The sequence below is a fragment of the Epinephelus moara genome, chromosome 14 (genome assembly GCF_006386435.1).
Source record: "Epinephelus moara isolate mb chromosome 14, YSFRI_EMoa_1.0, whole genome shotgun sequence".
Taxonomy (NCBI): Eukaryota; Metazoa; Chordata; class Actinopteri; order Perciformes; family Serranidae; genus Epinephelus; species Epinephelus moara.
In genome coordinates, this window is record NC_065519.1 from 13,470,829 (window position 1) to 13,498,283 (window position 27,455).

General features: G+C 40.9%; 1 protein-coding gene across 2 annotated transcripts; it reads right to left on the reverse strand.

The window, feature by feature from the left end:
• Nucleotides 1–27,365, reverse strand: crlf1a (cytokine receptor-like factor 1a). Of its 2 annotated transcripts, none has more exons than XM_050061637.1 (9): nucleotides 26,890–27,365; nucleotides 19,545–19,823; nucleotides 16,559–16,688; nucleotides 14,093–14,262; nucleotides 6,184–6,341; nucleotides 4,958–5,032; nucleotides 4,783–4,876; nucleotides 2,082–2,270; nucleotides 1–1,936 (listed from the first exon to the last, which is right to left on the reverse strand). In XM_050061637.1, the coding sequence occupies exons 1-9, from the start codon at nucleotides 26,960–26,962 to the stop codon at nucleotides 1,920–1,922; spliced, it is 1,185 nt and encodes a 394-aa protein (XP_049917594.1). In that variant the 5' UTR covers nucleotides 26,963–27,365; the 3' UTR covers nucleotides 1–1,919. The 2 variants fall into 2 exon arrangements, with proteins under 2 accessions (XP_049917594.1, XP_049917593.1); XM_050061636.1 differs by having other exon boundaries at nucleotides 2–1,936; nucleotides 2,086–2,270.
• Between the last annotated feature and the right edge of the window lie 90 nt (nucleotides 27,366–27,455).

A 27,455-nucleotide genomic window follows, 5' to 3' on the forward strand; every position in this document is an offset into this window, starting at 1 on the left:
TTGGGGGCAATGTTGTCCCCCAGAACATGGCTTTTGGCGGCATTCTTGGCTAAATTGCGGGCCAAATGGCCCGTGGCCCTTGCTAATTTCTGACACTGCTTTCTATGTAAAAGAATGTTACAAATCTTCATAATACTTCATACTTACCTGTTGGCAAAATGTAGATTGACTTATTCACTCTAATAACCATATTCCTACAGAACACTTTAGGGCTGCCATGATTAGTCGACTAATCGATGACTAATCGACTATTAAAATAATCGGTGACTATTTTAGTAGTCGACTAATCGGTTTGAGTCATTTTTCATAGAAAAGTACTATAAAAGTACCCCAAAATACACTTGCTGCAGCTTCTTACGTTCAGATATTGGCAGCTTTACACACTCTCATGTGACAGTGAACTAAAACCCTTTGGCATGAGTATGAAACAAAACATTAGATGACGTAATTTTGGGTATTGGGCGAGACAGACAGACATTTTTCAACATTTTAACACATTTTTCGATGAAATGATTAGTCGACTAATTGAAGAAATAATCGACAGATTAGTCGACAATGAAAATAATCATTAGTGGCAGCCCTAGAACACTTATCTCTGCACAAGAACACATATATACTACTCACCTGCAATGCTTACCTGTGACACTTAAATAAGTAAAACATGACTTGTCCAAAAATCTGTCCTACATTTGGTTAAAAGGTGTCTTAAACAGGTCTAAAAAGCATTTCATTTAACTGTCTGATACCTGTCGACACCCTGATATAAAGAACACTTAAGAGACCACTGACCAGACATTTTATCTTTGAAGTCACATAATTTGTTGCATGCATTCTGTTTAGTTTAACAGTGGATTTAAGAGAAAATTACATTCTATATCCATGTTATTAAGTGTCTTTTTTGTTCATATAAATCGCTGTTTGGAAATATTTGAGTTCAGACATGCCAAGCAAATCCCGTGGCAGGAAATGTGTTGTATTCTGAGCAATGGGAGCTTACTGATATTAAAGATACCCATAACTGGAGGAGTGGAGATCTGTTTATCACTGTGTTTGCTTTGGTGTGCACACAACTCATTTCCAAACCCTGTGTTTCTGACAACATTTTTATAGAACAACATCAGAGATCGATAACAACTTCAGTCATTGATATTTTCTTTACTAACTAAACATAACTTAAGACATAAAACATTAACTTTATACAGTTTTAAATATGCTGGTACGATTCAGTACAAAAATAAAGGCAGTGAAACGTCTCCACACACAAACACCATCAGTCACATACTGTCGCTCACATCAAACACATGAATGCTGGGTGAACCAGTTTGGCACTTATATAACAAAGCATGGTTTAGAAATACTGTTTGATAACTTGTTACTTTTTTCTTTGATTTGCAGTATCCATGGACGCTGAACAGCCACTAGATGGTGCTTCGGATCCACAGGAGAAACTCAAAAACAGGTCAGGAAATACTTTTAGATGCTTGAGCAACAGGTCTAGTTTGTTTGAATCTGTTTTGATCAGCACATTTAGAGCAGGTGCACACCAAACGTCTTTACAGATGCCCGACTTATTCATGCTACAACGTCCTTTGAGAAAGCAGAGTAGTCCACATGGCGTCTCGCTAATGATGATGCCAGTATGTCCGTGGCAAATCCACCTTCTCAGTTGCACCTTTTCAGACAAAAAAAGTGCTCGTGTCGACTGGAAAAGATGCATAAAAGAAGAAAATCCCACAGTTTGTTGTTGGATGTCTTCTCACGGCCACGGCTGGTGTTTGAGCGAAATGTCCAGAGCAAAATGTCTTATAATTCCCATATACGAATACAATCTCTCTCACACACACACACACACAGACAGAAACACACTCAGTTCTTTTCTTGACTTGTTTTCTGCTCGTAAACGTAGCGTGTGCTAGGATTTATCCCCTTGGAGAACCTGAATTAAAAGACAAAAATCTGTTACACATCAGCTTTTATAAAACAGAACTGTTTTTGCTTTGTGTCCGTTTGTGCAGCACATGTCTGCGTGCATGCGTGTGTGTGATTTAGATTTGCGTGTCCCCTGCATTAGTGATGCTTACCTACCTGGTTGCGAGCTTTGTGGGATTTCTGCATCAGCACTCGCCACTGGTCGTACAGCTTCATGGACATGCTGCTGCAGCCGTAGGCGTGTTTCCGCACCCAGCCGAAGAACTGCTTCAGCTCCCTGCGCAGGGTGGAGTTGGAGTCCCCACTGGACTTTGAGTCGCAGGAGCCCGACATCAACCGCTCTGCGTGAAGGGAAGAGAACAAGGGGGAGAAAGGGAGACTGTTGAAGTTAGACTGGCTTTTGTGTCGAGTAATGAAGCACCTCACAGAGCAGCAGTGGCGTCATTACAGTTAGATATTGCAGGTCTACCATACACTAGACGATTTTGAAAATACTTTCAAAAGACTATTAAAAGAAAGTCTGACACCCTCATATCTAAAGACAAGTGAGTTTTTAGTCACACACTTCAAGATTTTGCAAAGACTCCTTTTGATTATTCCCCATCCTACTCCTGGTGGAAACTATTACGCCAAACTCCCTTAAAGAAATATGACATATTAACATTTCCTTACGTGTCCGCAAAAACACATAAGTCTAGAAACACAAGATAAAAGGCGTCATATGTGGACAGTATACTTGTCAATTCAGCATCAAAATAATCCATAAAGATAAATTTATTATTATTTGTGTACAAACTTTACATTTTGGATAAAGAAATAATAGAGAGTGCTGCACTGGGTTACGGCTCTGTGTAGTTAGTTGTAAAAAAAAAAAAATCAGGTGCTCTTCAACAACTCGCCAGCTCACTCAGTGTAAAAGTCCATGTTACAGGCAGGCAGTCAAAAATGGCAAACTGACAGTAGTTAAAACTCCTTTATCAATACATGATAGAGAGTCTTCATCAGGGTGTAAAATGCATTGGAAACAGGTGTGCTATTGAAGAGCTCATGTATATTAGTACAACTTTACAGGGTCTACAAAGGATCACCAACCAGCAATATATGTATAAAAACATATCATCAATCATATTGAACACTTAAAAGAGACTGTATAAAAATGTCTTTGTTGTTTACCACTATATCATGTGACCTGTGTCACATGACCCATCACATGAGCTCTTTAACAGCACACCTGTTCCCAATGCATTTTACACCCTGATGAAGACTCTCTAGTCGAAACACATTAGTTATCCATGTGTTAATAAAGGAGTTAACTACAGTCAGAGTGCCTCGGATGCATTTTTGGACTGCCTGTCTGTGCTGTGGACTTTTACACTGAGTGAGGTGGCCAATCGTTGTTTTTTATCTTTGCATTTTGGATTTTGTAGCCTCTACTCAATTCCAGCCTCGATTGATTAGCTGCCCTATTTTAGTGTGAGGAGACCGTGGGAATGAGAGGTGAACCTTTTCAAAAATGAGGATTTTTCACTAAAGTAAGAACTTGTTGGTGGATCAGATACACATCGAATTAAACACCTTATTCAATCCACATCTCCACCAGTTTCTCCTCCTTTTCTACAGTACATGAGAACTGAGACTAGTTTAAGTTCTTGTGTGTTCCCAGAGTTCCCTCCGTGTCTCCTGGCTATTCAGTTTGCTGCTTCCTGTTCAGTGCAGGAGAAAGCACTGCTATCGATTGTCGTCGCAACGTTGAGCTTAACTATTTGCATGAGCCAAGACAAAGAACTTAAGATAATATTAAACATGTTTAAATTTGCCAGAACATTAAGACGAGAAAGCTCAGACTGAATTTTATTGACCACCTTACACTTAAAATCAAGATCACAGCAGCATGCACCAAATTCTCATGATTTTAATCCAACATTACAAATTTGACTGCATCACTGAAATCGCTTGAAGTTGTTTTTTGTAAGACCAGCATTAGTTACATTCCACCACTGCAGAGCAGACTTATAGGACAACAGAAAGAGCGTCTGAGCAGTATTAAAGAAAAGCAAGCAAGGATGAAGTAAGACTGCTCAAGATGTGTAGTGTACAGTATGTGTGTGCCAGTGTTATATACAATAAGAGCCATGAAAAGGTCAGGCAGTGAATTCACACAGTAACTGAGAGGACCCTTTTTTCAGTCTGGTGCTTTTGCCAAAATTCATGGGAAGTTCTTGGAAACCCTTAAACTTTTCTACAACCCATGTTTTGTTTTCACAGTCATGGCCATCATTCCTATAATTTATGATAATATTTTGACTCAGTAATTTCATTGTTAAATCTGTGGAGGCAACAAGAGCAGGTAACCACAGCCGAAGAGCATCCAGTGAGGCGAACAGCACGAGTTAAACCATGTTCAGCATTCCTGTCTCGATCTTTTTATCAGGTCTTTGTGAAGCCCTTTGTGTTGCAACTGAAACATTACATAATCAAAGTCTGGATTGACTTTGTAGTGTTTGGGTTGGCAGTGATTTGATTTGGTTTGGCTATGATTTTTGATTTGATTTGATTTGACCAATGCATCTGCCCTAAATAAAACTGCCAACCCAAAACAAAACAGGCAGGGTGAAGGGTAAAGAAGTGTAAAACAGCACCATCTTCTACTTCGGCAAGGCGGCCAGTTTCCAGCAGTGGGAGAGCGCTGTGGGACGTGTGGTGCACCGTGTTATAAAACAAGCTTTAGTGGCACAAATTGCCTCTTTAAATGGACCAAAAGGCTCTCAGAAACTGAGATCAAGAGCAAGAAAATGTTGTCTGAGTAGTCCTGTGACTGTGTGTGTGTGTGTGTGTGTGTGTGTGTGTGCTCACCACTGTGGGGTGTGGATGCAGCAGTAGGATGGCTCCACTCGCTCCAGATCCCAGCTTTGCGAGAGCCGTAGATGCCCACGGGGTTACAGCGAACCTGGAGAGGATACAACATTATGGAATACTGACCTAATCTGAAGCACACTTACACACACTGACACACACAACCAGATCGTACCTGGACAAAATACACTGTTCCAGGTCTCAGTCCAGCCAGTCTACAAGATGTCTGATTCCCGACGTCATCCATCACCTACAGGAAAAAAAAAATGAACACAAACATAGGAGAGTTGGAGGTCTGACCGCAGTATTAAATACCAATGTGCATGAACTAAAACACAGGGCAGAGTCAAGATGTAGAAAACACAACCACAAACCATGTACAGACCTAAGCATGCATGCACACCACATTGTTTAGTGACTCCTGATCAGCATGTTTATGAAAATGTTTTAATGTAATCGTGCCCACCGGGTAAAAATCTGCTCTCTATTACTTATTACAGAACTGGATACGCTGAGAAACATTCACAGGAGTGTGCACAGGTACTCGGAGCATACAGGACAGCAAAAATAAAGACAGGCGGATAGATAGAGACATAGAAACGCCCACACACTGCAGTTAATAATCTTGTCTAATAGTCCCCACTTTCTCTCTGGCATTCGGTCTGTAAACACTTGTTAAGAATGACTACAACAGAAAACAGAGCATGGAAATTACAGGCATCAGAGGGCTAATGATGTGACGTGGGGAAGCCAAATCGGCAGAAGTTACCGCCGAGCTACTTTACAGCCATATTGAAGGCATTAACAGCTGAGATGTATCCCTCCATTCCTTAGCATGACCTCATGATTAGGGCCGGTTCAGAGGGAAAACGGCGTTTTGTTTTCACCACCAAACCCTTAAAGCCACTTGGATTTAAGTCTCGTCTCTCCCTCGAAACGGTCTCATCCCTCCGCCGCCTCTCTCCACTCCCCTTCTTTTCTTTTTCCACTTTGCGAGCAAAGACTTGCTTATATTACATCTGTGTAATTCCCCCTTAATTACTGGAGAATCTTCACTCGTACCCAGAGGACTCATATGAATCCTGGGAAGCACCATCTGCACGGCTGAAGGTTTTACACTGTATTTTTCATTCATTAAAAGTTTGAACGGAGGTATACACAGTGGCTCTGGCCTGTGTTTTTCTCCTGATCAAAACCTGACTTCTAGATTTATGGCTGATGAAAGTTTTTGAACTGTTAACCCATCTGGCAGAGGAGGCCTCAATCAAACTAGATTAGGGGTGATTACAGCATTAGGATGAGAAACAGCTGGGGCAGAGCTGCACTGATATATCTGTTTGTGCGTACGAGACAAAGAGAACACATTTATGTCTCTTATAACTGCGCGTCCTTGTCCTTTACCTTCCAGTCTTGGCTGTCCTCCAGTCTGTAGCGGATCTGGTATTTGGCCTGGAACAGGAAGTCTTTCAGAGCGGGCGGGGCCTCCCAGCGAACACTCAGCTGGTCCTCTAACTGTCCGACACGACTCACCGTCACACCTGATGGAGGGTCCGTGGTCACTGGAGGAGGAGGAGACGGAGGAGCTCATTAAATAAGAAGATCTCATCAACAGGTGAAACAATGAAAATGTGCCAAAAAACATACCAGTTCCAACTTCTCAAATATATAACGTTGTAGACCAAAGCATTTATTGATTAATCAAGAAAACAATTGTTAAATGCAGTGCTAATTTCATCACATCCACTTCTAACAAGTCAGGCTCAGAACCAAAACAGATCCGCAATAACGTCCAACATCCCAAAAATTACCTCTGCTGTATGAGGACATTGAGCGCTAATCATTGACACTAGGACTGCAACTGTTTTTTTTTCATTGCGGATTAACCTACAAATTATTTTCCTGATTAATCAACGATTCTTTTAGTTAATAAAGTGTCTCAAAATAGTGAAACAGGTGCAAACATCTGGTGTTTTTGAATGAAAACATGACTAAAATAATTTTTTGATTATCAACATAGTTGCCGATTTATTTGCTTTGATTAAACGAATTGTTGCAGCTTTAAGTGACAAGGGAAATATGGAATATTACCAAATATTAAATATACAAGTGTAGAAAAATTAGTCTGCTATAAATTATTTTGGTTTTGGTGATGTATCGTAGCTAAAACACAAGCATACAGGACATATTGAGCGTCACTTCCTGTTGCCATCTTTGTGTTCCTTTTAAAGAATACAGTTGAACCTTGTGAAAGTGGTTAACAATCTACTTTACACTAACCTGGTGTAATAATTGCACACACATCGACAGGAAAGAGGGATCTTTAAAGCAGCACCAGCAGGACAAGTTAAAAACAGAACATTGACATATTGTGACCATTTAAAGTTGTTCTGGTGAACATGTTAGCAAACAGTTGCATATTTACACACAGAGCAACAATATCATGAATTCGGAGTCGTGTCTCCAGAAATGAGCTAGCATTTTTGCACTCCAGTTCCCTCGTCTCAAAGTCGATGTTTTTTTTTTTAAATGTTTTTCCTGGATAGATGCCTGAAATAACCAAACCAAAACAATGAGCTTAAAGGTGCTAAAACACTCAGTAGAGTTGAGGAGAACTGTGGAGTTGGATGATAATTTTCTGTTAGTTTGTCATTATAGGTGACTATTAACTTTACACACAGTCATTGGACCCATTGCTAATATAACATTATGGATTAGAGCAGTTTTAAAGATTTTAGTAATGTCCTTATAAAAAAGTGTGCCAGACAACCTGCTGGACTTCTGTTAATTTTTGGAAAAACAGTGTGTGACTGTCTCAAATCTAAAATGTTCAAACAATGATTTCACGAGAGACGTAAACCAGAGTACTTCTTAATTTATTGCAGCGATTATCAAGTATATTTCCATCCTAAGAACGTAATAATAAACTGCTGGTGGACAGATGGACCAGATTATCATTTTTAGCCAAAACTTCATAGCTTGGGGGGCTTCTTTATACAATTTAAGGTTACATTTGCAGGGTCAAGAAATCCACTCAATTCAAAGCAGTTGGAGTGATGTCTTTATGTGTAACAGCTCATTGAAGGATTGTTCAGCGTTGGCGGAGGTTTGTGGTCTCCGGGTGCCTTAAAGTTTCTGAAGAGTTGACTTGTGTGAGCTGGAAGAGGCTTTTTCATCTGACAACGATTATCTTTTCGACAAACAAACATGCGCTGACAGACCATTATTTTAAATTTCCTCGCGTTTTGTTTTGGGCTTTTGAGATCGTTTCAATATCAACTACAGTTCCCCTTTTTATAATGTCATCCCTTACCAATAAACAAACACAGCAAACCCAGGGGAAAGAGGAAGATGGGAAAGATTCAGTGGAGGGGAAAAAGTGGGAGTTGACATGAGAGTTTTAAAGGATTTGTTTCTGGTCCCCAGTGCTTTGGAGGAACTGGAGACTCTCTCTGAACTAAAATGTGTAACTTCAGACGTGTCACTTTGTACTCATGGGGGATTTAAAAAGTGGAAAACCAATGGTGGCACGCACAATCATCCATCTTAGAAAAATATTTATTTTCAACACAAAAGTGGAGAGGAAAACTAAGAAAACTGAAGTTTCAAAGCTTTGGTAAAACATCTTGGTTCAGTGTTTGCCCAAATAAATGACTAGTATGTGCAATTAAATGGAAAAACAGAGTGTGTTCATCGGAATAACTGAAGCACTTAAATGTATTTTTCTTCTATTTTCTTTCCCGTGCAGGCTTAATATGGTTTTTAAATACTTAAACTAGTGAAAATATATATTTTAAAGGTTTATCCATATATCTTAAAACCAAGATTTTGTTATCTCGGGATGATGGTTTATTTTTTCTCGTAATAACTATGGGCAAAACTTCCACTTTTAAGAATAATGTTTTTGTCCCCCTACTTTCCTGTTTCAAGTTTGATTTACTCTCTAAGAAATCTCTGAACAGTATTTTTACTTTCTATATTTCATTTGGCAGAACAGAGAGTTGATAAAAATCCTGATATGAGTCCACAGCCCTACTCTCTGATTTGTGGATGTTTGGATGTTTTCTTAGAGCAGCACTGCCAGCAAGACTCAAGGCTGAAAAAATACCTTAAAATCCTCTGCACTTTGTCTTTTGGGTAAAAGAGAAATCACTGAATGATCATAGACTCTATAAAATAACAGACGTAGGGACCCTGACGTCACCAAGTGGTTTGTGGACTCATGTTTTGAAGCCTCGAGTTTGGCATTTCAGCTGTCATCATCTTGTTTTTTGAAGCCAGAAGTGACCATATTTGGATGAGAGGGTGGGGCTGTGGGGGAGTCGGGGGTGGATCTGACTCATAGACTGTGGCAACACCTCGCAGACAGCCTGTCAGTCAAGCCTTAATAGAATGTAAATGGTTGAGTTCACCCCCCTACAGTTGTCATGAATGTTGAAATTATCTATAAAGACCAAAAACATTTTTTGTACTGGGCTGTAAAGGGGTTTATTTCTGCTATAAAGTTGCGAGTTATCCAGAGATGAGACGAGATGTGTTTACAGCTTCCTCTTTTTATGCACATTTTTAATTTGCACAATAAAAAAAATAGTAGAAATGCCAAAAATGTAAATAAAAAAATAAAAAATCAAGAAACATCGTAAAAAAGTTTTTAGACTTGGGGGAGGTGGAAAAGTTGGTGTATCAAGAAAAGGTAATTGTGACTAAACGTAACACAAAACAGATTAAGTGAGTAAATGATGACGTACAGTCATAATGTATTGTTATTGTATAGGCCACTGTCTTTCATCGTGTCTGGATGGCATAGCTCTAATACTGGTTGTTCAAAACTCTCGATTTCCATAGTCCTTTGCTCTCCGTTGTAACACATCCATTGCTTTCCTTCATTTGAGGTTTGACTGGTGCGCTTTTTATAACATCATCTTGTTGCAGCCTCTTTTGCAGTGGCACCTGACTGGAGAATTAGCGCCACATAGTGCTTATTCAGGGTGTCTGCGGGGTCTTAAAAAGTATTAAAAGTTGATACATCAAATGTCAGAAAATGAAGGCCCTTAAAAAGTATTAAAAAGTCTTAATCGCGATTTTATGAAGTATTAAATTTTCTTGGCATTCAAGCTTTGACAAAAAGTATCTATGAATGTATAATTTATTTTCCTCCTCGCACGTCCAGGCGCCAAACAGAGGAGCAAAAGACAATAAAAAATCCTTCTCATCTTATCTGAGTTCTGTTGTATGTTTGTGCTCCATAGATTTAATTGCAAACTACAACTGTTTAGTAAGTTAAAGATGCGTTGCTGCTTACGACAGCTTGAAGTGACAATGAGGTCTTAAGGTTTTTTTGCAAGGTCTTAAAAAAGTCTTAAAAAGGTATTGAAATTAACCTCAGGATTCCTGCATATACCCTGTTATTTCAAACACCCGATAATCGCTTAACTGAAGTGGATGGAAAAGCACATACATTTGCATTCTGTTTTGCTGATTTTCTGAAAATTTATTTGAAATTTGCACTTTTCTTATTGTCGTAAAGATCAATATACATTACTTGACATAAAGTATGAGCATATATAGCATTTCTAATTTTTCTATTTGACAACATTCCCACACATTTTTACCAATGAATTTTCAAAACTTTTCAATAACTTTTCCATACTGTTTTACCCTGTTTCCATGACTTAATTTAAAACAGGTAGGCCTGTATAGCGATGCAGCTATACATTAATCCACTTTCCAGGCATTTGTGGATAAGTTAACTGTGAGCGCTTGCTAACTTTGCTAACTTGCTATCTTGCTAACTGCCAATAAAATTCTGACAAGTTTGTATGCATTTATTTCATGTTATACAAATATTTGTTTGTGGACATGTCTAATAATTGTCTTCCTACCTAGCCTGAACCTTAGTGTCTGCGATACCTAAGTGAATTAAGTCTGTCTTCCTTTGTGTAAGTGGATCAATGATTGAACACAGTGGGTGATTATTGCTTATCCAGACATCTGGTCTGTGTGTATCACGTGATACTAGTGACGTTTCAATGGTCACCCTGCGCAGCACTAGATGTTAAAATGAGTAAAACAAGGAACAGTTTTCGTCTAACCTTGAACATGTTTTGGGATTTTTGTGAACATCTTTTAAACAATAGCCACAACAGTGCATATTTTCCAAAACATTCTGTTAATTCCAAACCTTTTCTAATTTCATAACTTTTCCAGGAATTTCATAATCAACCCTGACAAGATTATTAACTTAGTTATCTGATTAAATGGGTTCTTATACATCATATGCATTAGGCAATAAAAGTCAATGAGACATGGCAAATTACTGATGAATCACTGTTAACATATGTTGTGTCATCCCTCAACATATCCTCACCTCAGACAGCAATACAAGTTGCCTCTAGTCTCTCGGTTCAGAGGGCTCCCCACGACTGAGGAATGCAGAGAAGACCGTAGGTGTTTCCACCTCGCCTTTATAACTGATTGGACATGACCGTAGCCGTGAGTGACTCACAGCAGCTCCACACAGGTGTGGTTGCTGTGTTTTATGACCTGCTACTGTTGTGGAAACTGCTCGCGTGAAAAGACTGGCCAGGGCAACCCGAGCGAAACAAAACCCACACACACTCACACGTCCAGAAACCGCCTACACTCTGCCTGCCTCTCTGTTTCTATACTGTTACCAGGCCCTGCCCTGCCCTCGGGGTGTGTAAACAGGTGTGTGTGTGTGCATACATTAGGGAACGGAAAAGGGATTACAGTTTGATGGACGCTTGTCTCCTCTCCCGGTGACGTGTTCGCCTCTGAAACTCTATAATGTTTTCCTCTCGGTATATTTTCCCCGACATCGTTACGAGCGTGTTGAACCAGGTGAAGAGCTCCAAGCTAATCAGATTGTATTATTTCAGGTCCAAGTCTTACAGCCTCAAAGCCCAAACTTCTCAGGCCTCAGGGGTCTGCAGCCGGCTCGGAGATGGGATTAGGTTCGAGGATCAGTGTGGAACATTCCAACACGACATAAAAGGGGTTTAGCGTGTGTGTTTCTGTATGTGTGTCCAGTGAGCATGAGTAAAGAGAAAATGAGCTCATCAAAAGAGAGGGCGTTTCCATTTGTCACACACCTACGCCTGTCCAGGTGTGTGCATGCATATGTGTGTGTGTGTATGTGTGTGTGTGTGTGTGTTTCAGAGGATAATGAGAGAAGGGAAGAATTTTGATCTTGTGGTCCGTTTGCTTAAACCGCACTAAGCTAGGCAACGGACCACATAACAAAGCTTTAAAAGGGAACGCTGCTCAGTTCCTATCAGTGTAAGCTGGATGAGTACTTGTGAACAACTTTCTCCAAAACGCCAGAAGCCACAGAACTCAAGCCAATGTCCCGTCTGTAGGAATAAAAGAGATGAATTTATAAAGCGAAGTGATACTCAAGACGCCAATTTGAGGCTAAAGCTGAAGTCATTCATGGTTCCCAATCTGAGGGGTCACGAGATAAATCTCAACTCTTGAATCTGTGTCATGTTCACACTACTTTTACCCCAGACTGCAGCTTAGATACATTTGGTGTCTTTGGAAACTTTAGGATCTCCACTAGAATTTAAAACAAAGATCTGAGTGAATCTTCTGCACAAAGCTTATCTCTAAAGTTTAGCTACAGCTAGCCTGGCCCTGTGCAAACTTGCTAGAGGCCAAGAAAATGTCTGGCACATAACCCCCCTGTAAAACCACAAATTGTTGCTATTACACCAAAAAATTTTCAACTGATTAAACAAGCAAGATACAGCGTGTTAATTAATAAGCTTTAGAGGTGCTGGGAGGCATGGTTTTATGTTTTGTCTGAAACTTTACCCCCTGCTTACATTCTCAGGTCTAAGCTAAGCTAATTGCCCCCCTGCTCAAGCTCCAGAGTGAACACAGAGACATGAGAGTGGTATCACTCTTTTCATCTGACTCTTGGCAAGACAGAAGATAAAAGCAAAATGTTTAGGTATTGCTTTATATCTGCTAATACAAAGATAAACAAATCAAACCTTCAGCTGCATTCAGAGGGTTAAAAGATAGCTTGGTGCGATTTAATATGATAATTTTAGCTGGATTAGTTATGCCACAACTGAAAAACAAGTACCCCTTCTCTGTCACACTGTGGTCTGGACATCAAAATACGCCGTCACTATGACGCCAGGGACATCCTTTAGTGTACATATGAAACCCACAGGACTTTCAACCAACTCCAATGTAAACGCAACTGTGTCATCAGATGTTCAGAGCAACGAATGTAGTTTAAGGAGCATGAAAATCCACTTTGTGCATGTGGGAGTCCAACAAGCACTGGACTCCAGGCCTGGTGTTTGTGGTCCATGTTTAGTTATTCTGTCACATCAGTCGCTAGTCATGTCAGTCGTTACGCCGAAAACACACCAACCAGAGTAGTGCACCAATAATTGCCTAATGAATGATTAATTTTTCTGTGGTTGGGAGGTGTGTACATGTGTTTCAGGTGGGAAGAAATTCTATGTAACACAGGGCAACATGTCACAGAAGTGCATTTATGGCTGTAGATATTCTCTGGCTGCAATTCACCGTCGAAAGTAGTTTGGCTGAACCCACGACCCACTTTTAGATTGTGACCCACCAGTTGGGAACCACTGCTATAGATACTGGCCGCGCTTTGCCACTGCTGTTTTCGGCATTGGTCACATGAGCCAGCTAACGGAGTGGTTTTGTTGCCTCGACCTAACTGCGAACCCCTTTTTAAGTCACGTGAGTCGACTCAGATCACTTCCCACCCAACCCTTCTGCGTCAAGATACAACGCAAAAGGCCCCTGCGTCTTTACAGTGACACTGGGGCTTCTGCCCAGGCGTCAAAATATGACAAGCAGGGATGAGATCACCTTGTCTTTCAGGATTATACAACCCACCAACACAAGACAGACTTTTAGACAGTTTTTTTTTTTTAGTGTTGGAGAGTTTATTTTTTATTTTTTATCACTATACTATAACTTGTATTGTTTTTCTTTCATCTGCAAAATCACTTCAGTATTTCCTAATATTCATGTTTGCTTCGTTTTTCCTTTTCCTGTTGTATTGACAGAGGGTTAAATCACAAAATCCGTCACTGACTGAACTGCTCACAAGTCATAGATATGTCTAACCTGTGATGAAGGGTCGCAGGTAGACACTGCTTTGGTTATTCAAAGGTCACAAGCCGAAAAGGCTGCGACCCACTGTCCTATATTAGAGCCTGAGGCCTCACTGACACCAGGATCTAAGCTACAAAAATCAGTTAAAGAAAGAGGGTCAAAGTTCTCTTCTTTTCACACCTACCCACGTCTAGGATGTCGAGGGTGATGACATCAGAGGTAGCCCGGCCCAACTGGTTGGAGGCCTCCACCCAGATCTCGTAGGGCGTGAAGAGGTGCAGGTCCCGGGTGATGCTGCAGGAGTAAGGCTGCGTGTGAGTGTAGTCCTCGCACTCCTTCTCCTTACCATACCACCTGGGAGGAAAATATAAAATACTCAGATAACTCTCGACAGCACCAATATCCATGAATAATGCATTTGATACAGAATTTATTGCATAATGTGTTGACAGTTTAGAGTTTATCTGGCTCAAGTGGTTTTATTGAGTCCTTATTTACACTAATCTGATTGCAGTTAGAGATCTGCGTGAGTTGGCATGCCTGCGGGCACTGCATGTCAAGTCATTTCCCTTTTGGTGCTTTTAAATTGCTGATTGAACTATTAAAAAATGTGAGCAGGGCTTACAACCCATCTGAAACTCATTTTCGAATATGTAACATTCCCAGATGGAAACCCGTTTTCCTAATTCTCATGAAATTTGACTTTTCTACTGAAGGAGGGCTTTCACCCTCTGGCAACCACTGATGTTATTTTTCTTAAAATAAGGTCTGCCAAACAGATAAGGCACTTTGTCCTGTTTCCAGCTCCACCTTAGCATGTTTCTGAGACATGTCAGCATCAGAAAAAAACCCTGGAATACGTAGAGTTTGACTTGGAACGTTCACAACTGGCTTGATATTTAACCTGTTTGAACCCAAAACTGGTTTTGCTTGGTTTTCACTCCCTTTATTGACAGGCATATTTCATAGTCACTCGACTAGTAGAAAGTATTTTTTTTACAGATTTAAGCGGTGTGTGTATGCTTGTCTGTTAAGTCCCGTTTCCACCAAGCAGTACAGTACGGTTCAGTTCAGTTCGGTACGCTTTTTCTCCTGTTTCCACTGTGTAAAGTTGTGGATGGTACCAATGGAACCGTTCCGTAACGTCCCCATTTTTGGTCCCCCCTCTGTTGGGGTACCTAGCACACAGATCTGGTACTAAAAGGTGGAGCTGTGAACACTGCAGTCTGTTGACTGGTCAGTAGAGGACGGTCACTCTGCTCAGAGCTGAGTTGTGGACGATAAACATGGTGCAGACTTCCATCTGTGTCAGCGGTGATAAGGAAATACAGTGAGTGCTGGACAGAGCAGTGAGTGACAACAACCCCGCCCACATTTTAGAGTACTGTTTGCGGTGGAAACTCTAGGGTCTAGGTACCACGTCTGAAGGGTTACTTTTGGCTCCAAAACTGAAAGTGTTTGGTGGAATCAGGGCTTTAGAGGTAGGAATCACCAGAAGCCCCCAGTATACGATATTATCACGATACTCCAGTAACGATACAATATTAAAGTGTTACTGCACTTACAAAGTATTACCTTTTTTAACTGAAAATTATGCCACCAAAGGAGAAATTTGTCAACATCTGTTTTTAGTGATAAAGTTTCTCACTTGAGTTATTTTTATTGGAGCAAAATGTATCTAGTGGACTGAAAAAACAATTTATTTCATCAGGCTACCTGAAGTTAAATTTGTATTTGCAACATAAAAATACCACGATACTGATACTGAATCAGTTTTTATTTTTCAACCCCTACCAAACACCCGGTATTTCACCTGCACGAGCATGGTTTTGCAGGACAAAGCACTACACACTTGCTTGTGTGCTCTAAATGCACGCTCATACTTTATTTGATAGCCTGCCTTCAATTATGTAAGAATGCAGAACAAAAATGAGAAGTTGGACTGAGTGGCAAAGTATGGGCTACTTTTATTTTTAAGGCTTTGAAAATTAGGCAAACCTGAATAATACACAAGGTCATACAAAACACACTGTTCATGTTTTCCTGTAATTTGTATATTTGGTCTCACACCTGTATACATGGAAAGAGGTCATCTGCCTTGTACGCCCGTTTGGGCTGGGCATCTATTGATACAGACCTACATCTGACGAGATTTTGTTGTTGAACATGATTTATTTTCCATCTAAAGGTCAATATATTTTAGTGTTATTGAGATGTACATATTTGCCATTATAATGATAGGATAGTCAATTTGAGGGTTAATCAGGAATCAGGTAAAACCCACTGAAAATCTGCAGGAAGTCTTGTGGTGGTTGCAGCCGTGCCAGCAGTACAAAGAGCAAAAATCGTCAGTTTGCTAGCTTATTGAAAAAGTGACAAGACAATCCAATGCAAGCCGATGGCACACAACACTTTGTGTGACACAGCACGTAAGGCAGCGCACCTGGATGAAATACCAAGTTTTTTGGGAATGATTGAGTTATGACTCTGAGTAGAGGGGACGTGATTTTTGATTCAAATGGCATCAATCGTGTTCAAACAGTTAATTTCAAGAAAAAGCAGATTTTCAGATAGTGGACTGAATGACTTGTCACAATTAATATTTTCTCCAGTGCATCTTCTCTGTGTGTGTGTGTGAGTGTGTGTATACCTGAGTTTGTACTTGAGCGTGTACTGTGTGCTAATGTTGGTCTCTCCTTTTCCTCCTGGAGCCCAGCTGCATGTCAGGTCTTTGGTGTTCCTGGACCAGCAGGTCAGATTGACCGGCTTCTCCGGAGGCACTGAGACAGAAAGAGGGATGGATGGAAAGATGGGGGGAGGAAGGGGGGAGAAAACATGGGTGAAACATGAAGACATGGGTGAGGAGGAGAAGGGAGAGTAGAGCAGAGAGAAAGAAGGTGGAGGGAAGATGTCGGGTTACTAAGGGTACAGAGTTACCTCCAGCCATTACTTCAGCCCTTTCCTCCTGAGTGTAATTCACCCACTGGTGATGTTCCTCGGAAATTGGTGTTTTTTTCTTAATTGGTGTGTGTGTATGTGCGCGAGTGTGTGTGTGTGTGTGTGTGTGTGCTGTCTGATTTGGTCAGACTCGGGATCCCTGCCAACATTCCTCGTCTCTCAGAACACAGGGTGCTCAACACCACTGTCGCACAGAGATTAGGATCCCGACTGCATCTCCTTGTGTGTGTGTGTGTGTGTGTGTGTGTGTGTGTCTGAGAAAATGTAAGTACGTGTTTCTCCATGGCTAAGTTTTGCCATTTTTCATTTCATCACCTTTCAGTCTTCGAAATGCTATGTATTTTTCTGTATGTGGAAACTACAAGAAAAGGAGTAACAAAAGATAGTTAAAAAAGGCATGTGTGTTTGTGTGTGTGTGTGTGTGTGTGTGTGTGTGCTCATGTACTTTGGAGAGGACAATTTTAAGAGTGAGGCTATTCCTTATTTCTTCAGCAGGCTGTTTGAGAGATAAAGGATGTGTCCTGTTTAATGAGAAACTAATCAGAAAGTAACTCTCAGCAAGAAAGCATATTAGCTTATTTCCCAAAATACCCCTAGAGACAATAATTATTATAAGTTATTTTAAGCTTATTATTAGGCACCACATTGACATCCAAACCACCCAATAAAATTCACTATAAAAGACAAATATTTAGGGGCTAGGCAGTGGATTATGTAAGATAGTGGATTGTCCGTTCAAAACATGTCTGTTCAGAACAGGCCGAATGCTTGGTCTTGAGAAATCATCCAAACAACTTCAAACTTGACACTGCACTTCCCTGGATCCTGAGCAATACACCTGCCATTACATAGTTGCGTCCCCTAGCAGTGCTAGAGTATAGAGTGGTCCTGTGATGATGTTTATTTGTAGGCCAACCAGGAAGTTAGCATCATCCTGGTTCCCTCCACAAATAGCCTAAGGGATTTTTCCACTGGTCTTTGTATTATTGCAGAAAATAAACTGTGGCAAACAAAGGTTTATGAGACTTACATGTGTTGTTCAGCAAGATAGTCTTCACAAATGAACACCACTTTAATGATTTTTGAAGCATAAATGCAATCGCCAGAAGTGAAAGCTAAGATTAGGCTATGAACGAACCACACCAGGGTCACATGACTTTTATGTCACCACCACAACAAGGCTGTAAAGCTGTGTTCCGCAACCGCCTTTTTTAAAGACACATAAACGCTTCAAAATTCACAAGTGGGGTATTTACTGATGCATTTTATGTCGTAGAACCATACCTTAAAGTCTCTTTAGTTTGTGTTAACCACAGACCTCTTTTCAGGCGTCTTACCAAAAACCCACTGACTTTGAGAGGAGGGAACTAAGAGTGCTAAAATGCTAACTCTTTTCCATTTTTAGGATTCATTCCTGCACAGCTCTATCCTCCTGAGACTTGAACTTTTCTTTGGTTCGCATTTTAAATTTCTCCTAGCTAGCTATTTTAGATCAGTAGGACCTGATAAGTATAAAAAACTAAACATTGTTAACGATAATTAAGTCTCAATGCCCACAAACGAGACGATAATAAAGTCCCAATGTCCTCAGACGAGTACTTCCTAATTAACAGCGTCTTAGCTTGTTACCGTTGCTAAAATTGGTCAAATGTTGCCATATCAAACTACAAACATTATTAATCATAAATAAACAAGTTTCAACCATAAAATGCGACCAGGTTTTGTAACTTGTCCACTTTTGTGTTGGGATCGGCTGCAGACTGGATTAGTGTATTGTGCTCTTAGTACCACTAGATGGCACAAATTGTGTCCACGAACAAGGACAACAGGTCTAAGTTAAGTAGAATGACGTATAAGGTCAAGTAAACTTAAAATGTGACGTTCTCATATGCCGACACGGGGTCTCAGGAGGATATACGCGTCATTTGCTAACAGTTAGCTCTCTGGGATCAGGTCATTTCAAGGAACGGAAGCGTTCATCATTCTGAAAGTTACATCACTGATGCTTGAAAAGTTTGCTACAATGCAACATCTCCAGTCTCTCTTTCGTCATCTGTTTTTCAATGCACTGTAACGAGTGATGGAAAGCCAGCTGAACAGTTAAGAGGGGTCCCCTCTCAATACACTACAGTGTGTACATAACACACTACAAATAAATATGTCCCATAGATCTCAAAGGCTTACACTTGACACTGCAATTCCTTGGCTCTTAAGCACTACAGCCGCTAAGTGTTAAGTCGATCGGATTAACAGTTGTCGAGAAACTGAAGGACTGACAGACTCCTTCTATTTTAGTGAGATGCTGGACCTCACAAATATAGAGGCGCACACGTGTGTGTGTAAAATGACCCATGCCCTGTGAGTGATGTTGCGAGTAATGGACAACACAGGTGGTCACACAGGGACACGCTCATGGAGGCCTCTCACTGGCCTGAAGGCAGGAATACTAAACATAAAATACAGCCACAGAGACACTTTAAAACCTGCCCACTGCTTCCTTGTTGTCTGCCTTTATTCCCATTTCCTTTATACTTCCCTCTCACTCCTGTTCTGCCCTTTATTCACCCCTTCCCTGAACATTCACTAACAAATGCAGACACAGATTCCACAGAAAATAGGTGGCCAAATAAATCTAACATTGTCCTCTACATAAATTATATAACCACAGGCAAACTTACTCCCGACGTAGAGACATGAGCCAGCCAAGATGTGTCCCTTGTGATTGTGACAGACCAGGTTGTCACCGGATGTCTGCCTGGAGGCGTTGAGACTGGCCAGCGTCACGCTGAGGTTGGTTGGGCTCAGCACTCTGTACAGGGAGCTGGGCAGCTGCTGACCGTTGAGCGTCCAGAACAGAGAGCTGGCGTGGACGCCGAGGTCGGGGTGGACCCAGCAGCTGGCCGTCAGGTTGGACCCCATGCGGAGGACGGGGTCCTGGGGGTAGATTACTGCTACATCTGGAGGAGGACAGGAGGAGATGGACGTTAGCGGAAGATGAGAACTCCAGTAACTTTAACTGTTAAGGTCAGTTTACTCATCACGTCTACTTAGCAACCATATGATGTCTTCTGTGGCTCTGATTGGACCATTCTAAAGTCTACGAAATTAACCTCTATTGACATCACAGTGATGTCATCAGGGTTATGAGTTGGCTTCAAATATTGGGCAGAAAGCCTGAATTACAAACTGAGGGTGTGGAGTTTGAAAGATGTGGGTGTTTACCAGACATAGAGGATCTATTAAATGTTTTACAGTTGCATTGTGGGCTCCATTATTTCTGGAGCTTCACCCATCCTACAAACTAAAAGTCAGTGGTATCCGCTGCTTCGATTTGAACCTTTCTTTTTGTTTTGTTTTTTATTCCCTCTGCTTAATGGAAGCTTTGTACTAAATTACAAGAGTATACCTTTCAAAGAATCTAGACGTTGGAAAAACCAGCCTGAGGAGGGTGGATTAGCTGTCAGTCACCTCTTTTTAATATGTACCATCTAAATTATTGCATTTGTGAGCTACAATATGTCGTTGGATTGTCTCATTCAAGAGACAAACAATAAGAGCAAAGTGCGCATGGATGTCATGAAAGGGAGAACGGGAATTTTGTGGTTTGTTGCGTTGCAGTGAAAAGGTGACTGGTGGCAATGGACAGGTGGTGGAACAAAAAAAAACCTACCTGCTTAAAGGGATAATTTGGATCTTTTGAAGTGGGGTTTTATGAGGCACTTATCCATAGTCAGTGTATTATCTACAGTAGGTGTCAGTCAGCACACCCCAGTTTGGAGGAACAAGCAGGAGCACCACCACGGAAGCTAAGCAATGTGCTGCTGTGGACAGGGGCGGCAGCAAAATGTATTTTAGCCACAAAAAAATGTCTGATCTAAAAAAATCAATATCAGTTTAAGGGTGCTCTCAGACCTAGAGTTGTCTTGCTTTGGTCTGAATCAGGGACTAACTTAGTTACAAAGTTACATAATTACCTAGAGTTGGTTTGTGTTCTCACGGCAACATTTACAAGCAGACCAGATCAAATGTCTTGCCCGAGAAGCTGCTCTTGATTGGTTAGAATTTCCATGCAGGAAAAATCCAGGAAGTAAACAAAACGTTGAAGAAGAGTACACTTGCAAGATAAATGTGACACTTTCTAATGTCACAATGGAGGGACAACTACGCAGGCTGATTTTAGCGCTGCTCATCGTGGACTATATTGCTGTCATTGTTCATTTTAGTCAAACCATACAGTTTGAAAACGAGGCGCGGCTCCAACTAGAAAACAATGTTTTGATGCATTGGATGTGCTGAATGTGCATATTAAGGCAGTACAGGAGGAGGTGCACATTAATAATCCTCCAGGACTGTAACATGCTCATGTTTAACCCAAACAATGTGTCATGTGACTGCAGTTGGTTTGGATCCAGGTTGGAACAGGTTCTCACCACAAACGAACCGCACCAGAGTTCATTTGCAACCGGACTGAGACCACCTCTTCAAGAAGGTCTCAGTCTGGGTGTTTTGGTGCACACCCAAGTGCGATTGCTGTGTTCACACCTGCCCAAATGAACCACACTTAGGGGGCAAACGAACTTGAGTCTGATTGAACCGAACCGAACAGGGCAGGTGTGAAAGCACCCTAAGTGTATGCTATATTTAGAATATTTTCACAGCTTTACCTTACCGTCAGACATTTTTCAATGGGTGACTGAAGCCGTTATATCACTCTCTTCAGTGATTTAACATACCTGAACACAGGAGCTGCTGGTCGACTGCTGCCCCTGTCACTTGTGTTTCTGTTATTGTTTGACTTTGGTGTTCGAAGTTGTTATTTCTGATTCACCAAAGCCAAAACTGGTGTTTCTGTCTTCAGACTCTGGTGGCTTTGACGAGAGCATAGACGGGGAGCTGAAGCTAACAACCTTCCTGTCAGAATGTGTTGTCTGACGGAAAAAGAAAGCAGTAATAAGACTCTCAATATAGTGTACACTTAAACTGATACTGACTTTTTAAGTGGCTAAAACAAGTTTTGCTGCTGGCTCCATCCACAGCAGTACATTGCTTAGCTTTTGTGTCGGCACTCCTGCTGCTTCTCCAAACAGATATCAACTGTAGGCAATACAGTCTATCGATAAGTGCCTCATACAGCCCACTTGAATCTGAACTATCCCTTTAATAATACTGTGACAAAACTATGGCAGAAATAAAGGTGACTAAATCACTGTGATGGATTACCTATGTTATTTGTGCAGGTTGATTTTCTATAGTAAAATGTGTGAGAAGGAAAATCCATCTAAACTTGAGACATGCCAAAGAATATGGTTGTCTGAAATGTAAAATATAATGTGAATAAAACATGTAAAAACTTTTTTTTCCTCCTTAGAGTAGTTGGGTACAGCTGTTGTTTGTTTTTCAATGGTCTTGGGTTTTAATCCTGTCAAACAGTTGGTAAACCCTCATGGGGAAGCTGTTAAATAAATAAATAAATAAATAAATGCTTTTGCTATAAATAATTTGTATTGTATTTTACACATTTGGCTTTTTGTCTTGCTACAGGTGAGCAACACCAGATGTGAGGACAAGAGTAAACACAGCAGAGAAAAAGAGAGGAGATTTAGAGTTTGTTTCTTCAGATTGGAGGATTTTTAAAAAATGTTGCCCACCTAAGTCGACGGCGCTGAGAAAACACGCACGTCAGATGATTTCCGTGCAGAAATGACTGAGCGGTGAGTGAGTGAAACACTTTGTCAGACCACTACAAATCTGCGCCCGGGGGCCACATCCATTCAGCTGCCAGCCACCTTACGCTGACAGACATTGTGTGGTCCTTTATGGAGAAGCCGCCTTTGAAGACGTTAATTCAGCTGTGACTGCACACACCAATATCAGTATCACAGCTTTGACACAACACCTCCACACATTTATGCACACACATGAATACAAACAAACACATGCACACAGGGCAGTTGTCTCTGTCACCGGATACGGCGCACATAAAGGGGCCGTGATTAGCCGATAATATGCTGATCCAGCTGAATAACAATCAGTGTTTATGTATCCCAGGCGCTGAGGACGGGGACATTGCCCTGGAGTGGGGTGTGAAACCCCCTTACAACCCTTCCTCTACAGCTCAAACACTAGTGATAGACAATTACTGCTGTTTATTGTCTCTGCTTGACACGCTCACTGGAGGAAATGGCTTGTAAAATATTATTTGTTTGGAGAGGCTGAAGATGTTTGAAGCACAGCGCTGATTCGGGCAGGGGATGAATTTAACCCTGCGACAGTTAAGAATGGAGTTAGGACGTCTCCACTGATATTAGCACCTGGTTTTTAGTCTTTGTTGGACTGAAAAGACTTTCTGTCAGTCTTCAAAGGTAGGTGACATCCCCTCATCTTTCTAAAGAACGATTTCTCCTACGTTCATCAATGCAACAGTTCAAATAAGCCTTCTCTTCCTTCTGTCTGCTGTACAATGGGCATACATGTGGAACATTTTGAGGGGCCGGTGTGGACGAGCCAAGTGGAAGAAGTCATGCAACATTTAGTGACAATGAGCCGTGCAGCACCATGTGAAAGATGACGGATGTTTTATTTTTTGGTTTTTCATATAGCTTACATTTCAGGTGTTCAACTAGTGCTCTTATCTGGAGAGAGGAGAGATTATCTTATGTAACGTCAAATTAAATTAGGCAAGCAGGAGATGTGGGGCATGTTGGATATGAAGTTCAGTTTGAAAAGATGATCCTTCAGGTTTGTGAGTGTCTCAGGGTCTATCTACACGAATAAAAGTATTTTTTAAAACAGATATTTTCCTTGTTTTGTTTTAGCCTCTCGTCCACATGCAAACAGATTTTAAGGTTGCTATAACTGAGATTTTTTTAAAACACCGTCTAAGGTGCACTAAGGTGCTGTTTATCTGTGTGGACATTTAAAATGAAGTGTTTGAGAAATGATGACATCATCTCTTAAATTCACAAATGCCCGTTTCTGCTTTGTGTAATAAGCATGCACTGGAAACAACAACATCAACGATGGCGGACTATTGGTTTGTTCACACTTTCTTAGCACTGCTTGGTCTGATAACTACTTCACACTTAAACTTAGTATTGCTGCACCACTAATGGACGAATGGAGCCGTCTGCTGCACCTGATTATTTTGGTTCCACCACAGCGTCCGTGGTTTTAAGTCAATCAGAAGCAGTGATTTTGGATCAGACCCGGTCAAACAAGCAGAGGGTAGGACACCACCCAGCGTGGGGTTGTTGTCAATGAGGAGTGGAAGGAAAACTTGGCCAAGTGCAAAGGCATTACTCGTATCTTTGAGTGAGCTCCTTCATCCTAACATCAAACGGGAGTTTACGATGATGAGCTCTCTAATAGGTGTTTTGAAACAGGTGACAGTAGCCTGTATGCTTCACTGCCTGATGACAGGAAACAGCTGAAGACTGTTGATGCCGGCGAGTCGTTTTTGCGTTTTAGTGTGGCTGGAGATATTTTGTAAAACGCAGGTCATGTGGACAGAATTAGTTTTGGAAATGGAGAGGAAAAATATCTGTTTTCAGTATCTCCATACGTGTAGACAGGCCTCAGAGTCAAATATTTTGGTATTAAGTGATCATATCCGACATAAATAGCTCTTTATATGCCGGAAATGTGGACTCAAGTCACAAGTTTGATAACTTAGACTTGAATAAAAAAAGACTTGCAACCTCACTTAGACTTTAACACTAGGGTTGGGAATCATCAGAGGCTCCACGATATGACATTATCATGATACTTAGGTCATGATACAGTATTACTGCAATAAAATATTTAGCGATACATTGCGATTTATTCCCTTTTTTCAACTGTAAATTATGTCCCTGAAGGAAAACTTTGTCAACGTGTTTTATCTTATAGGACAAAGTTTTCAGTCTGTTCATCTCACTTCAGTCATTTTATTTGCAGCAAAATGTATGTAGTGGACTGAAAAAGCAACTGATTTCATTTTTCAAGTAGGCTACCTAAAGATTAATTTGTATTTGTCATATTAAGAATTTATACGATAAAAAATCAATACTTGACACTGTGTGATGGTATGATCGTGCTGCACAAAGACATCACGATTAACACCAATGACTCGTGACTTTGACCTGAACGTGAGTCTTTTGACTTGAAAATACTTGATACCTTTCCCCAAGCCCTAAAATTTAAAGTATGTTATCTAAAAATTGTGCCACAAATCAAATCATTTCCTGAATCAACTAAAATGAACACTATTTTTTCCCAGAAGGTCAACACTTAACTCTTCAGATTCACTTTGTTTGAATCAATTCGACAGCATCCAGTGAAATTGCAGGAGCGAATCATGAAGAACTAACGTTGCGTTACTGAGCGCCAGTTAGAGAAAGTGACACCAAAGATAATTATGTTTGCATGCAAGAACTGCACTGGTCAACAAAATCAAATAGCAGTATGCAAAACATGCGGGTCAAAACTTACAGATGAAGACAAACTTGTGTTAATACAAATTTTTCAGGATTTCTGTAAATTTACTTCATTACTCTGTTGTTAAAATGAGATGGTGAAGAGCTTATTAAAATTCGTTTAGGACTCAACACTCAAAGTTTAGGACTTGGGACCTGCTTGTCTCGACTTGGGACTTGACTCAGAACCTGAGTACAAAGACTTGAGACTTACTTATGACTTGCAAAACAATGACTTGGTCCCACCTCTTTAATATGCTAACAGGACACATAAAGTCAAACTTTATGGGATTATGAGCTGCACTAAAAACTAATTATATGTTGGTAAGAAAATTCCACATTTAAACTGTTTTAATTCTGTGGCATCTAAACCACAGCACACTGAGTGAAAGGGAAGCACCCTCCATTATCACAGTGAATAAAACAGTAATGACCAATTAGGCCCTATAATAAACAGCAGGGCAGCTTATGATCAAGGCCCATTGTCCTCTGTAAGCCCCACAAACTATACTTTCTTTTATTAGCGCCTTTCAAACAGGATGAATAACAGGAGATCCTCTCTGAGGAGCTGCTCTTTGCCAATGAGCTCACCATAAAAAACTAATCCAGCCACTTAACGGGGGGGAGCGGACATAACTTTGATTTATTTACGTTACTGTGCATTAAGCTGCCGGTTAACATTCTCCAAAACCCGAGCAAATGATGTCACTGTTTTGTTGCGGTTCGTAAAGCCCCCATGCTCTCCATGTGTGAAACGAATTATGGCCTGACTTGTTGAAATTCAGCCTCCTGGGAGATGAGTCCTCTCTCTGCGGGGATACAAGCCATATACTTCAGCAGGAGCACATCAATAATAGGAGGTGTCAAGTGGACAAAAGTGGCGTTTGTGCTTTTTTTAAAATGTATCCAGAAATCAAGCAGAGTGGAGCCAAGTAAGTGAGCTTTTATTATGTAAGAATGTGTGAGTTATTTAGCACTGGGAGCATAATTCAAATGCAGTATTACTCATTGAAAGATCACTGTGATGCTTGTGTGTTCCTATATGGGATTTACATATTTTATCCTCCTATGGAAACCCTATATCTTTGGTTCTCTTGGTGACCTTTAAGTGGTTTTATCCTCTTCAAAATCACTGTAATAGTCATGTTACCATCTAGGGTTGCTGTTCTTATGCAATGTTTGCACTGAATATATCTTTTTAAAACAGTAATGATCACTGTAATATTCCTGTTTGCACTTACAGTGTTTGCATTGACTTACACCTTTTTAAAACAGCATGTTATCTTTAATATGTTTATTTTATTCCTGTAATACCCACACCAAGGGTTGTAGTTTTCTGTCTGCATTGACTTCTATAATATGTTGCACCATTGTGAATCCCCATTTTTGCATCTGCTTTACCTTTAAAGCAATGCACACCAGAGCAGGACAGTGTCACCCACAGCTGTTTACACGGGTGACACATGGATCCAACTGATCTCAGTGGACCAAAAAGGTCAGCCTGTACCCAAAACCCCCCGACCGCAACACCACGACTTTGCGCATCGATGGACATCTGTGTGCAACTTACGTGTGGACAAGGACAGCACGCCGGGAGTGTGCAGCGTGAGGAAAACCAAGCAGAAATCCAACACGGCTTTCATTTTCCCCCCTCACACTTTCTCTGTCTTGATTCCTCGTCCTCGTGTTGTTGTGATGTCGCCTTTTTTTCTCCTCCTCGATCCTGGATAGAAAATTACGCACAGAGTTGGAGAGAGGGGAAAAACAGCACGGGGTTCAAAAAGCTCCGGATTTTATGAAGAAGACAAGTCTCAGGAGTTGAAGGAGCGCACTAGAAAAAGTGTGACCCGGTGGAAAAAGTGCCCCTGTGAGCAGCCATAAGGCAACACGTCCTCAGGAAAAGGCTCAAAGAGTGAGTATACCGCGTCCTGTTTGCAGTCTTTTCCCTTCTTAATGCTTCCTGCAGCTAAATCATACACAAGTTCATACTTTCTAAGCCCCTCCTCTCTCTCTCTTCCCACACAGTCGCCAGTCATTTCCCCCTCTTTCCGTCCTTTCCCTGCTCCTTTTTTTTTTCAACCTCTCCCTCTTCAGTGATGGGTAGGGGAGTCAGAGCCATTCACTTTCACTGAATCA

What these genes read in the sequence shown, in the direction of transcription:
- crlf1a (XM_050061636.1), bottom strand. Translation starts at nt 26,962, where the DNA reads ATGAAAGCCGTGTTGGATTTCTGCTTGGTTTTCCTCACGCTGCACACT. An exon ending in CCTCGACATCCTAGACGTGG is followed by an intron (nt 6,342 to 14,092) that starts GTAGGTGTGAAA and finishes CTCCTCCTCCAG; the next exon opens with TGACCACGGACCCTCCATCA. An exon ending in GAACAGTGTATTTTGTCCAG is followed by an intron (nt 4,877 to 4,957) that starts GTACGATCTGGT and finishes TATCCTCTCCAG; the next exon opens with GTTCGCTGTAACCCCGTGGG.